The following is a 12909-nucleotide window of genomic DNA, read 5'->3' as shown; positions in this document are numbered from 1 at the left end:
ATCAGTAAACTTTTCCAAAAAGGGTCAGAAAGTAAATAGGTTCAGCTTTGCAGGCTGAATGGTCTCTGCTGCAAGGACTCAATCCTGCCCTTGTAGTGCTAAAGGAGCCACAGATGATACACAAACTAATGAGCACGACAGCTGATACAGTTTGCCTGTATCCCCACCCAAATCTCATCTTGAGTTGTAGTTCCCATAATTCCCATGTGTGGTGGCAGAGACCTGGAGAGAGGTAACTGAATCGTGGGGTGCTTCCCCCATGCTATTTTAGTGATAGTAAGGTCTCACGAGATCTGATGTTTTTATAAGGGGCAACCACGTCACTCAGCTCTCATTCTTCTCCTTCCTGCCACTATGGGCAGAAGAACATGTGTTTCCTCATCTGCCATGATTGTAAGTTTCCTGGGGGTCTCCCAACCATGCATAACTGTGAGTCAATTAAACCTCTTCTGTTTATAAATTACCCAGTCTCGGCTAGGCGCAGTGGCTCACGCCTGTAATCCCAGCACTTTGGGAGGCAGAGGCGAGCGGATCACGAGGTCAGGAGATTGAGACCATCCCGGCTAATACGGTGAAACACGGTCTCAACTAAAAACAAACAAAAAAATGAGCCGGGCATGGTGGCGGGCGCCTGTAGTCCCAGCTACTTGGGAGGCTGAGGCAGGAGAATGGCGTGAACCCGGGAGGCAGAGCTTGCAGTGAGTCAAGATCACACCACTGCACTCCAGCCTGGGCGACAGAATGAGACTCTGTCTCAAAAAAACAAAAACAAAAACAAAAAAATTACCCAGTCTCAGGCCGTCTTTTTTTTTGGAGACAGTTTCGCTCTTGTTGCCTAGGCTGGAGTGCAATGGTGCAATCTCGGCCCAATGCAACCTCCGCCTCCTGGGTTCAAGCGATTGATTCTCCTGCCTCAGCCTCCTGAGCATCTGGGATTACAGGCACCCGTAACCACGCCCAGCTAATTCTTGTGTTTTTTAGCAGCGGCATGATCTCCACTCACTGCAACCTCTGCCTCCCAGGTTCAAGGAATTCTCCTGTCTCAGCCTTCCAAGTAGCTGAGATTACAGGTGCGTGCCACCATGCCTGGCTAATTTTTGTATTTTTAGTAGACATGGAGTTTCACCATGTTGGGCAGGCTGATCTCGAACTTCTGGGATTACAGGCATGAGCCTCCCTGCCTCGCCCTTCTTATCCTTCTTTTTCTTTTTATAGCATGCCTTTTCCTTTCACACAAACAGCATCTGTCTTTCATCAACACAGGAAAACATCAGGAGGCTTGTCAAATATTTCATAAACGCAAATTTGGTAAAGAAGGAGATAATGAAATGGTTGAAATGAAAAGAAAATGCCTTGCTAATGACAGCTTTGCTGGCATTTCAAATCTAACCACTTCAGAGGAGAGCGGATCTCATTATCCAATATCGCACTGCTGCTGTTCTGAGGAGTCTCAGGGAGCCTGAGAGGGGTCTTTCCTCTAACTGTCAAGAGAAAGAGGCCAGTCACAGCAGCTCACGCCTGTAATCCCAGAACTTCGGGAGGCTGAGGTGGGTGGATCACTTGAGGTCAGGAGTTCGAGACCAGCCTGGCCAACATGGAGAAACCCCATCTCTACTAAAAATACCAACATTATCCGGGCGTGGTGGTGGATCCCTGTAATCCCAGCTACTTGGGAGGCTGAGGCAAGAAAATCGCTTGAATCCGGGAGGCGGAGGCTGCAGAGAGCTGAGATCATGCCACTGCACTCCAGCCTGGGTGACAGTCTCAAAAAAAAACAAAGACAGACAGAAAGAAACACAGAAAGACAGAAAGAAAAAGAAAATTGGGTTTTCTTTTGATTGATTAATCACCACACTTGAAAATGGGAGGGAAGATTTCCAGCAAATTTAAAAAACATGTTTGTGTATATCTTTGTTAAAATGCAGGCCACAAGGGTACAGATGATTCCCCAAGTGGCTTTGGGAAGGAAGGGACACCTTGGGATTCTCCATCACACCCTAGCTCAGCAGTTGGCAAATTTTTCTGGTAAGGTGCCAAATAGGTGGTATTTTCCATTCTGCAGGCCATATGGTTTCTGTGCCACTACTCCACTTTGTAGTTGTAGTATGGAGGTTGCTAAAGTACACATATTACCTACAAAATAAAAATTGTAGGTAATACACATACAAAGGGGTGTGGCCAGATTCCAATACAACTTTTTTTTTTTTTTTGAGATGGAGTTTCACTCTTGTGGCCTAGGCTACAGTGCAATGGCACTATCTCAGCTCACCGCAACCTCCACTTCCCAGGTTCAAGCAATTCTCCTGCCTCAGCCTCCCTAGTAGCTGGGATTACAGGCATGTGCCACCACACTTGGCTAATTTTGCATTTTTAGTAGAGACAGGGTTTCTCCATGTTGATCAGGGTGGTCTCGAACTTCTAACCTCAGGTGATCCACCCAGTTTGGCCTCCCAAAGTGCTGCGATTGCAGGTGTAAGCCACTGCGCCCAGTCCTAACACAACTTTTTTTTTTTGGAGACAGTCTAGCTCTGTCGCCCAGGCTGGAGTGCAGCGGAAAAATCTCGGCTCACTGCAACCTCTACCTCCCAGGTTCAAACAATTCTCCTGCCTCAGCCTCCTGAGTAGCTTGGACTACAAGTGTGTACTATCACACCCGGCTAATTTTTGTATTTTTAGTAGAGAAAGGATTTACCACAGCGGTCAGGCTAATCTTGAACTCCTGACCTCAAGGGATCCGCCTGGCTCGGCTTCCCAAAGTGCAGGGATTACAGTTGTGAGCTGCCATGCCCGGCCCCAATAAAACTTTATTTACAAAAACAAGCCGTGGGCCAGACGTGCCCTCTGGGCTGTAGTTTGCTGACTCCTGCCCTAGAGCAGATGTACATGAAGGACAATGAGAAGCCCAGAGGGCGTATGCAAAAATACGTTCTCCTTCAACATGCAATGGTGGAGGAAGCAAAATGGGTTCCAACATGAACCCCAAGTGAACACTCCCAGGGTAGGTGCTGTACACTGTGGCCTTCTCTGCACTCACCACCCGTGACAGCTTATCACTTCGGCAGTGACTCCCAGCCTGTAGTCTTGTTTTCTAATACACAAACTCTGAACACAAACCAGGTGCCCATCAACTGGGGACTGGTTAAATTAATCATGGTATGTCTTTACAATGGCATATTTGCAGTTATTAAGAATCATACTGTGATTGAGCGTGGTGGCTCACGCCTGTAATCCCAGCACTTTGGGAGGCTGAGGTGAGTGGGTCACTTGAGGGCAGAGGTTCGAGACCAGCCTGGCCAACATGGTGAAACCCCATCTCCACTAAAAATACAAAAATTAGCTGGGCAGGCACCCGTAATCCCGGCTATTCAGGAGGCTGAGGCATGAGAATTGCTTGAACCTGGGAGGTGAAGGTTGCACTGAGCCGAAATCACTCCACTGCACTCCAGCCTGGGCGAGAATAAGACTATCTCAAAAAAATAAATAAATAAAAATTAAAAAAAAGAATGATATTGTGGTTCATGCCTGTAATCTCAGAAATTTTGGAGGCCAAGGTGGGAGGTGTGTTGAGTCCCCGAGTTTGAGAGCAGTTTAAGCAACATAGGGAGACCCTGTCTCTACAAAAAAAAAAAAAAAATTAGCCTGTGGTACGTGCCTGTGGTCCCAGCTACTTGGGAGACTGAGGTGGGAAGATGCGGCTGCAGTGAGCTCTCATCACGCCACTACACTCCAGTCTTGGCAACAGAGTGAGATCCTGTCTTTTTTTTTTTTTTGAGGCAGAGTCTCGCTCTATCACCCAGGCTGGAGTGCAATGGTGCAATCGTGGGTCACTGCAACCTCCGCCTCCCAAGTTCAAGAGATTCTCCTGCCTTGGCCTCCTGAGTAGCTGGGATTACAGGCACATGCCACCACACCCGGCTAGCTTTTTTATTTTTAGTAGAGAAGGGGGTTCGTGGAACTCCTGACCTCGTGATCCGCCCACCTCGGCCTTCCAAAGTGCTGGGATTACAGGCGTGAGCCACCGCACCCAGTCGAGTGAGACCCTGGCTTTAAAAAAAGAAAAAAAGCCAGGTTTTCTTCAATGAATATGCATTAGTAGTTTAAAAAAATTTTTTTTTTTTTTTTTGAGACAGGGGTCTCATTGCATCACTCAGGCTGAAGTGCACCATCTCGGCTCACCGCAACCTCTGCCTCCCGAGTTCAAGCGATTCCTCTACCTCAGTCTCCTAAGTAGCTGGGACTACAGGCACATGCCACTACGCCCGGCTAATATTTGTATGTTTAGTAAAGAGAGGGTTTCACCATATTGGCCAGGCTGGTAATGAACTCCTGGCCTCAAGTGATCTGCCCACCTCAGCCTCCTCAAGTGCTGGGATTACAGGCATAAGCCACCCTACCAGGCCTAAAAAACTTTTTCAAACAAAGTAAAACAAACAAAAGCCACTTAAAGCCACACCAATGGTATTTAAGGATATTATGGACCCCTCCAGGGTTATCTGCCCCAAGGAAGCTAATGCCCTAATAGAAGCCAATGAAGATCACACACTGGTGTCGGGGGCAGCCTTGATCACTGTGGACAAAATATAAACCAAGTCCAGCAAGAAGGTGGCTAAGGACCGATTTACTGACACTGCACCATAAGTAAAAACGAGAACTGTAACACCTCCCAGCAACACGGCAAATGTAAAGAAAATGATGCTGAAATGAAAACAGCAGAACTCATCCTTCCTTATCCACTCTCAAAACATACATACAGGAATACAGAAAATGCTGCATGGGGATAGTGAAGAGAGGAAAAGGTTTACCAGGCTGGACATTGTTTGCGTTTTTTTTTGTTTTTATGAGATGGAGTTTTGCTCTTGTTGCCTAGGCTGGAGTGCAGTGGTGTGATCTCGGCTCACTGCAACCTCCGCCTCCCGGGTTCAAGTGATTCTCCTGCCTCAGCCTTTTGAGTAGCTGGGATTACAGGCACGCGCCACCACGCCTGGCTAATTTTTGTATTTTTTAGTAGAGACAGGGTTTTGTCATGTTGGCCAGGTCGGTCTCGAACTCCTGACCTCAGGTGAAATGCCCACCGTGGCCTCCCAAAATGCTGGGATTACAGGGTGTGAGTCACCCACCGCACCCAGCCTGTTTGTAATATATATATATATTTTTTGAGACAGAGGATCTTGCTCTGTCACCCAGGCTGGAGTGCAGTGGCACGATCTCAGCTCACTGCAACCTCCACCTCCCAGGTTTTTAAGCAATTCTCTGCCTCAGCCTCCTGAGTAGCTGGGATTACACGGGCATGCCAGCATACCCGGCTAATTTTTGCATTTTTAGTAGAGACGGGGTTTCACCATCTTGGCCAGGCTGGTCTCGAACTCCTGACCTCGTGATCCACCTGCCTCGGCCTCCCAAAGTGCTGGAAGCCACCGCACTGGCCTCTGTGTGCAATTTTTTAAAATGCTGTCATCAGCCTTTAATGGTGCGTGTGCAGACTGCACAAAGTGGATGAGACGACAGAAAACACACACAGTGATGATACCCCCAGCAACAGGCGCTCTCAGGCGCTCAGCCGCATTCGAGTTCATTGAAACTTACAACAACCTTAGGCACACACAACTTGCAGGCCCATTTTAGAGATGTGGAAACTGAGGCTTGGAGAAGGGAAAGCAATTAGCCAAGGTCCCACTCAGAATTAGCTGAGATGGGATTTGAACTCACACCTAACTGACCCAGAACATTAGTGCTTAAATGCTACGAGACACTAGGTACCAAAACTTCAAACTCTGATAACCTCTGGTGCCAGTGAAGGTTCTTGAAAAGCTTCCTTAAGAGACACAACCATGAAATTCCATTTTTAAAATGTACAGCAGCCACCAACTAGCATCTGAAAAAGCCATGCTGCTATTATTAACAATGAGATAACAGTTCTCTGGAGAAAAAGAGGACTATTGAAACAAAACCTCAATGACAGGATTCTCTTCTGAGAGCACGATTCATCCCCATAACGGACAAATGCCTCGCCTCATTGAGACCTCCGCGCCAGTGTGAATAAGGCAGGAAGGTTTCTTCACACCATTCATCTGGCTTGCGAGGGACTCAGCCAAGATCTTGGCACGCCTGTTCTGAGAAGGACACTGACCTCAGCAAAGCCAGACCCAGCAGCTCCGACCTCTGCTACTTACAGACCATGGGGTGATGCTTGGCTGGGATATGGCAAGAAAATGAATTACAGAAGTGATCAAGGAGAATTCTACAACTTCAGAGGCAGCAAAAGTGGACTTGACCCTGGTCTAGCAACAGCCCACCATTAGCAATGACTCAATACTTTCAGGAGCAGCTCCAGTCAAAATTCCACTTGCTCAATTCTTTTTTTTTTTTTTTTTTTTTGAGACAGAATCTCACTGTGTCACCCAGGCTGAAGTGCAGTGGCTCAATCTCAGCTCCCTGCAACCTCCGCCTCCCAGGTTCAAGCAATTCTCATGCCTCAGCCTCCCAAGCAGCTGGGATTATAGGCGCACGCCACCGTATCTGCCTAATTTTTCTATTTTTAGTACAGATAGGTTTTCGCCATGTTGGCCAGGCTAGTTTCGAACTCCTGACCTCAAGTGATCCGCCTGCCTTGGCCTCCCAAGTGCTGGGATTACAGGTATGGGCCACTGCGCCGAGCCCCATTTGCCCAATTATTGACCATCATTTATTGAGCTAAATCCAAAAAGGAAACTCTACCACTGACCCTTTTCTTTTTCACGGTCTCCAAAATGAATCCTAGGTTTTTCCCACAGGGTAATTCAAAAGGTCAGGTTGGAAATTGACTTCTTGGTTAAAAAAAGAAAAAAATAAACAAAAGGTCCTCTTCAGAAATGAGGTTTATTTTCAAGGCTACTCAGTCCTAAAAGCCTGCATATTTACTTTTTTTCCTTCCTCCAGGTTTACCTCCAAGTCAGGATTTCAAAAACCACCAACATTCGGGCTCATTCTTACTGGTATAAACAAACAAAACCAAAAAAAGCAGACAACAAAAAACTCAACGAGCAAATCACACAGCTGTGGGATTCAGCGCCAACCCCGGGCGTTTCATTTTGGCAACGAAACCAGGATTCCCTTTCAAAGAAGCTTCTGGAAAATGCTGTATTGCCTAGATGCAGGCCCCTGGTTTTTCAACCTCAAAATCACCTACTCAAAAAGCAGACTCAGAAACCTAAGGTTTTAGAACATGATCCCAATGTCACCATATCATAAAATCACTCTCATTCTTGCAACTGTACAATGAATGGCTCCCAAAGTCATTTTATTTAACAAAGGGGTCAAGGCAGAGGAAAATTTCTCTTAACATTCCCACAACTGCTCCACATGTCTTCTGTGGAAACACTTCACCAGGAACTAGCTCAATGCTCTTGCTAACAATTTAGTTTCTATACCGGAAGGCTGGTGTCCCTGTTACAGGTGGCCTGTTCGTTAAAGTCTTAGGGTTAATCGCAGCTGCTCTGAGTGGCCAAGCAGACCCTGTTGGGATGTGGAAACAATTTGTTAACAGGACCCTGGCTGGGCCCAAAGGCTGTCAGATTCAGCAAGTAACACCGAATGTCCAAAAACACAGCTGTGTTAAACTTATAAGCCAATCCTTCTGCTCAGATCTCTGGATAGAAATGATTTTTCTTTTATCTATGGGGAATGCAATTTCATCACAGTCCCTTACATAAACCTTCCTGAAACCCCTTCAGTAGACAGCATTCCAATTCAGACTAAAGTGACACTATCTTTGAAAACAAGGATGTGGCTGGGAAGCCATGCATATCTCGGCGAACGCTTTTCCACGCACCACGAGCTTGGGCTTTCTGGAAGGTTGTCAGTTCTCTGGTCAAAAACATTCTTGAAGTCATCAGGAATGAAGGAATGGAGACTCGGCATCCCGGGAAAGTGAGTTCCTGGTTTCATTGATGGGATTCAAGAGCCGAACAACCTGAAGAAGTCAGAGGGCAGAAATGTCTGTGAGGATAGGACGTCATTGTTTTAAAAATATTGTCAGAGATTATTTTACATGACTATTAGTTAGATGATTTCACATGATTGCCTAATTTTTTCAAGTAACCTGTGATCCACCTGTGAATACAATTAACAATATTGAACGACACAGTTAAAAGACGGATATACTCTTTTTTTTTAGAGTCTTGCTCTGCTGCCCAGGCTGGAGTACAGTGGTGCGATCTTGGCTCACTGCAACCTCTGCATCCCAGGTTCAAGCAATTCTCCTGCCTCAACCTGCTGAATAGCAGCGATTACAGGCACCTGCCACCAAGCCAGGTTAACTTTTGTATTTTCAGTAGAAACGGGGTTTCACCATGTTGGCTGGGCTGATTTCGAACTCCTGACCTCAAGTGATCTCCCTGCCTCAGCCCCTCAAAGTGCTGGGATCACAGGCGTGAGCCACTGCGCCCAGCCAACACCATCACCCTATAAGGGAAGGTGGTACATCTGTTAAACAAAAGATACATACAAGAACTTTCGGTATATTCTTTGCAACATTTCCACAAATCTAAACTCATTCCAAAATAAAAAGGTTATCTGAAAAAAATAAGAGAGCAGAAACAGCTGGATTTCCACATGCAAAAGAATAAAATTGGACCCCTGCTTAACGCCATATAAAAAATTTTACTCAAAACAGATCACAGACCTAACTACCTACCAGAATCCAAACTACAAAACTCTTGGAAGAAAACTTACATGTACATCTTTGTAACCTTGGGTTAGGCAATGATTTCTTACTATAATACGCAAAGCACAAATGACAAAAAGAAAAAAACATAAATTCAACTTCATCACAATAAAAAAAATTTTTTTGAGATGGACTCTCACTCTGTTGCTCAGGGTGGAGTGCCGTCGGGCAATCTTGGCTCACTACAACCTCCGACTCCTGGGTTCAAGCAATTCTTCTGCCTCAGCCTCCAGAGTAGCTAGGATTACAGGCACCTGCCGCTACGCCTGGCTAATTTTTGTACTTTTAGTAGGGACGGGGTTTCACCATGTTGGTCAGGCTGGTCTCAAGCTCCTGACCTCAAGTGATCCAACTGCCTCATCCTCCCAAAGTGCTGGGATTACAGGCATGAGCCACTGTGCCTGGCCATTCACAATAAAAAACTCTTGTGCTTAAAATGACACCATCAAGAAAGTGAAAAGACAACATACAAAATGGGAGACAATGCTTGCAAAATATGCATGTGATAATGAACCGATAATGAGAATACACAAAGAACCCTTATGGATCAGCAATAACCCAATTTTCAAAAAGGGCAGAGAATCTTAAGAAGACATTTCCTCAAAGGAGATGGACAAATGGCCAATAGGTACATGAAAATATGTTCAATATCGGCCGGGCGCAGTGGCTCACGCCTGTAATCCGAGCACTTTGGGAGGCCGAGGCGGGTGGATCACGAGGTCAGGAGTTCGAGACCAGATTGACCAAGATGGTGAAACCCCATCTCTACTAAAAACACAAAAATTAGCTGGGAGTGGTGGCACATGCCTGTAATCCTGGCTACTCAGGAGGCTGAGGCAGGAGAATCGCTTGAACCCGGGAGGCAGAGCTTGCAGTGAGCCAGGATCATGCCACTGCACTCCAGCCTGGTGACAAGAGACAGATTCTGTCTCAAAAAACAAACAAACAAAAAAGAAAACATGTTCAATATCATTAACTACCAGGGAAATGCAAATCAAAACCTTCAAACTGGCTGGGCACAGTGGCTCATGCCTGTAATCCCAGCACTTTAGGAAGCTGAGGTGGGTGGATCACTTTAGTCCAGGAGTTCTGGACCAGCCTGGGCAACAGGGCGAAACCCAGTCTCTATAAAAAATACAAAATTAGCCAGGTGTGGTAGTGCACACCCGTAGTCCCAGCTACTTAGGATGCCGAGGCGAAAGGATCACTTGAGCCCAGGAAGCAAAGGTTGCAGTCAGGCGTGGTGGCACATGCCTGTAATCCCAGCTACTCGGGAGGCTGAGGCAGGAGAATCGCTTGAACCTGGGAGGTGGAGGTTTCAGTGAGCCGAGAACGTGCCACTGCACTTCAGCCTTGGCAACAGAGTGAGACTCTGTCTCCAAAAAAAACAAAGAAAATTATAAATGTAGAGTGATCATATAACCCAGCAATTTCACTCCTATATCGCTAATAACTAATAACATAAATCTGCACAAAAACTTGTACATGAATGTTCTTGTCACCATTATTCATAATAGGTAAAAAATACAAACATCCCAACTATCCACCAACTGATAGATGGAAAACTGGGGAACAGTCACACAAGGGAATATGATTCTGCCATGAAAAGGAATGAAGAATTGCTCCATGCTACAACATGGGTGTACCTCAAAAACATGATGCTGAGCGAGAGACGCCAGACACAAAAGGCCATGCAGTGTATGACTCCATTTATATAAACTGTCCACATGAGGCAAATCCACAGAGACAGGAAGCCGATGAGTTGCTGCCAGGGGCTAGGGGAGGGGGAATGGGGAGTGACTGCCAATGGGCACGCGATTTCTTTCTGTGTTGATGAAAACGTTCTGAAATTGGATAGAGACGGTGGCTGCACAATCCTGTGAATATTCTATAAAATACTGGATTGAGAAGACAGACTTCCGCTTTTTACTTGTAAACTCTCTCCATGGTTCATTTTCTCCCTAACTTTTCCTGTTATTTTATGAAAATTTCAACACATAGAAGAGTTGTGCTGAAACACATTGCCACCAGCTACATTCTGCAATTAACACTTTGCTGGGCCACGTACCTATCCATGTATCTATTCATTTATCCGTATTTTTGATGTGTTTCAATGTAAATTACAGATGACAGTGCTACCGATCCCTAAATACTCAGGGACGTTTCTCCCCTTATTTCAGACTTTTCATAACTTCTTAAAATTTCCAAAGCTCGGCCGGGCACAGTGGCTCATGCCTGTAATCCCAGCACCTTGGGAGGCCGTGGCAGGCGGATCACAAGGTCAGGAGATCGAGAGCATCCTGGCTAACATGGTGAAACCCCACCTCCACTAAAAATACAAAAAATTAGCCGGGCGTGGCGGTGTGCGCGTGTAGTCCCAGCTACTTGGGAGGCTGAGGCAGGAGAATGGCGTGAACCTGGGAGGCGGAGCTTGCAGTGAGCCGAGATCGCGCCACTGCACTACAGCCTAGGAGACAGAGCAAGACCCTGTCTCAAAAAAAAAAAAAAAGAAAAAAAAAGAAAAAATTTCCAAAGCTCAAACAACACAGAAGTGGGCACAGGGAGGTTGGGCGCAGTGGCTCACGTCTGTAATCCCAGCACTTTGGGAGGCTGAGGCGGGCAAATAATTTGAGGTCAGGAGTTCGAGACCAGCAGGATGAAATCCCATCTCTACCAAAAGTAGAAAAATTAGCCAACTGTGGTGGTGCGTACCTGTAGTCTCAGCTCCCTGGGAGGCTGAGGCAGGAGAATCACTTGAACCTGGGAGGTGGAGGATGCAGTGAGCCGAGACTGTGCCACCGCACTCCAGTCTGGGTGACACAGCAAGACTCCATCTCAAAAAATAAGAATAAAAATAAATGGGCACAGGGAATATTGAACCATGCCCAGGCTCTGCCAATTTCCTCAGCAACTGCTGCAGGGTCCCCTCTCTACCCCATCTGGAGTGGATCCTTCCAACTCCCTTGCTAAACAGTGTTTCACTCCCATACTTAAGGCACTCATTTAGGGTTTATCCATGGTTACCGCATGCACGTTACACAGCTGAAGTCAGGCTGCACAGACGAGTACCCTCCGGCCTTCTTCACTTTCAGAACGTTTCATTTCCCCATGCAGACAGAACCTTCTGGCACATCATCAGTGACAGTATCATGACAGCTGGTCACATGGGCATCCTTCAAGTTACCTGATCCTTCTCCTGTTCTTGGACACTTAGGTGATTTCCAGTTTTTAAATGTCCTGGGAAAGCCAGTCACTCCCTCCCTGAGACAGCCCTTTCTTGAGAGAATCTTCTCTCACCCATGGCCCCCACTGAAAGAGCTGGCCTGGGTCAGGGGTTGGCACATTTTCTCTGTAACGGGTGACTTGTTTACTAACAGTTCTGGCTCTGCGAGCCATGTGGTCTCTATCACACAGCTCAACTCCACCGCTGTGACACAGAAGCAGTCACACACACGAACTTTTGTGAAGTTCATTCACAAAAACAGGCAGTGGGGAGATTTGGCCTGTGGTCTGATGACCTTTGACCTAAGTGGTTATAGCAGAAACAAGAACCCCCACCCTAAATGGACCTGAGTGACACCAAGGCGGGTCAACCAGATTCTGCCCCAGAAAACAAAATCAGGACCCTGGGCTACTGACTATGCTGATCTTGGAAAGCTGAGCTGGGAGGATGCCCGAGGCTGCTGTTCTGGCTGGCAGATGAGGGAGTGAAGATGTTGGTCAAACAGGAGAGGATGATGAAGCAGGTGCATAGGAAAGATGAGAATGAGAGAAGCATGATGACTTCTTCCCTGCCCCAGGATCTCTGCAAAGATGAGAATGAGAACCATGCTGACTTCTTCCCTGCCCCAGGACCTTTGCAAAGATGAGAATGAGAGAAGCAGGCTGACTTCTTCCCTGCCCCAGGACCTTTGCAAAGACGAGAATGAGAGAAGCACAGTGACTTCTTCCCTGCCCCAGGACCTTTGCGAAGACGAGAATGAGGGAAGCATAGTGCCTTCTTCCCTGTCCCAGGACCTTTGCAAAAACGAGAATAAGAGATGCATGCTGACTTCTTCCCTACCCCAGGACCTCTGCAAAGACGAGAATAAGGGAAGAACGCTGACTTCTTCCCTGCCCCAGGACCTTTGAACATGCTACTTCCTGTGCCACCATGCTTTTCTCCAGCTCTGTAAATGGCAAACGTCTTCTTGTCCTTTAGGTCTTGA

At 46.7% G+C, this 12909-nt stretch overlaps 1 protein-coding gene across 6 annotated transcripts in view; it reads right to left on the bottom strand.

Moving 5' to 3' along the window:
- The window catches only part of SMIM7 (small integral membrane protein 7), a 30881-nt gene that overhangs the window by 8709 nt on the left and 9263 nt on the right, over positions 1–12909 (bottom strand). For 2 of the 6 annotated variants that reach the window (XR_004434147.1, XR_004434148.1), the window contains exon 5: positions 7808–7974. Coding sequence is in view for 2 of the 6 variants with exons in the window: in XM_033198568.1 (XP_033054459.1) it covers positions 7920–7974 (55 nt within the window). In the remaining 4 variants the exon portion in view is untranslated. Of the gene's footprint in view, positions 1–6844; positions 7975–12909 lie in introns of those variants that run through there. The other 4 variants (XR_004434149.1, XR_004434146.1, XM_033198568.1 and 1 more) reach the window with 4 other exon arrangements.

The sequence above is a fragment of the Trachypithecus francoisi genome, unplaced genomic scaffold (assembly GCF_009764315.1).
Source record: "Trachypithecus francoisi isolate TF-2019V2 unplaced genomic scaffold, Tfra_2.0 Lachesis_group5, whole genome shotgun sequence".
In the NCBI taxonomy this organism is placed as follows: domain Eukaryota; kingdom Metazoa; phylum Chordata; class Mammalia; order Primates; family Cercopithecidae; genus Trachypithecus; species Trachypithecus francoisi.
The sequence above is the reverse complement of the archived record's forward strand: the minus strand, read 5'-3'. Positions and strand labels throughout refer to the sequence as shown.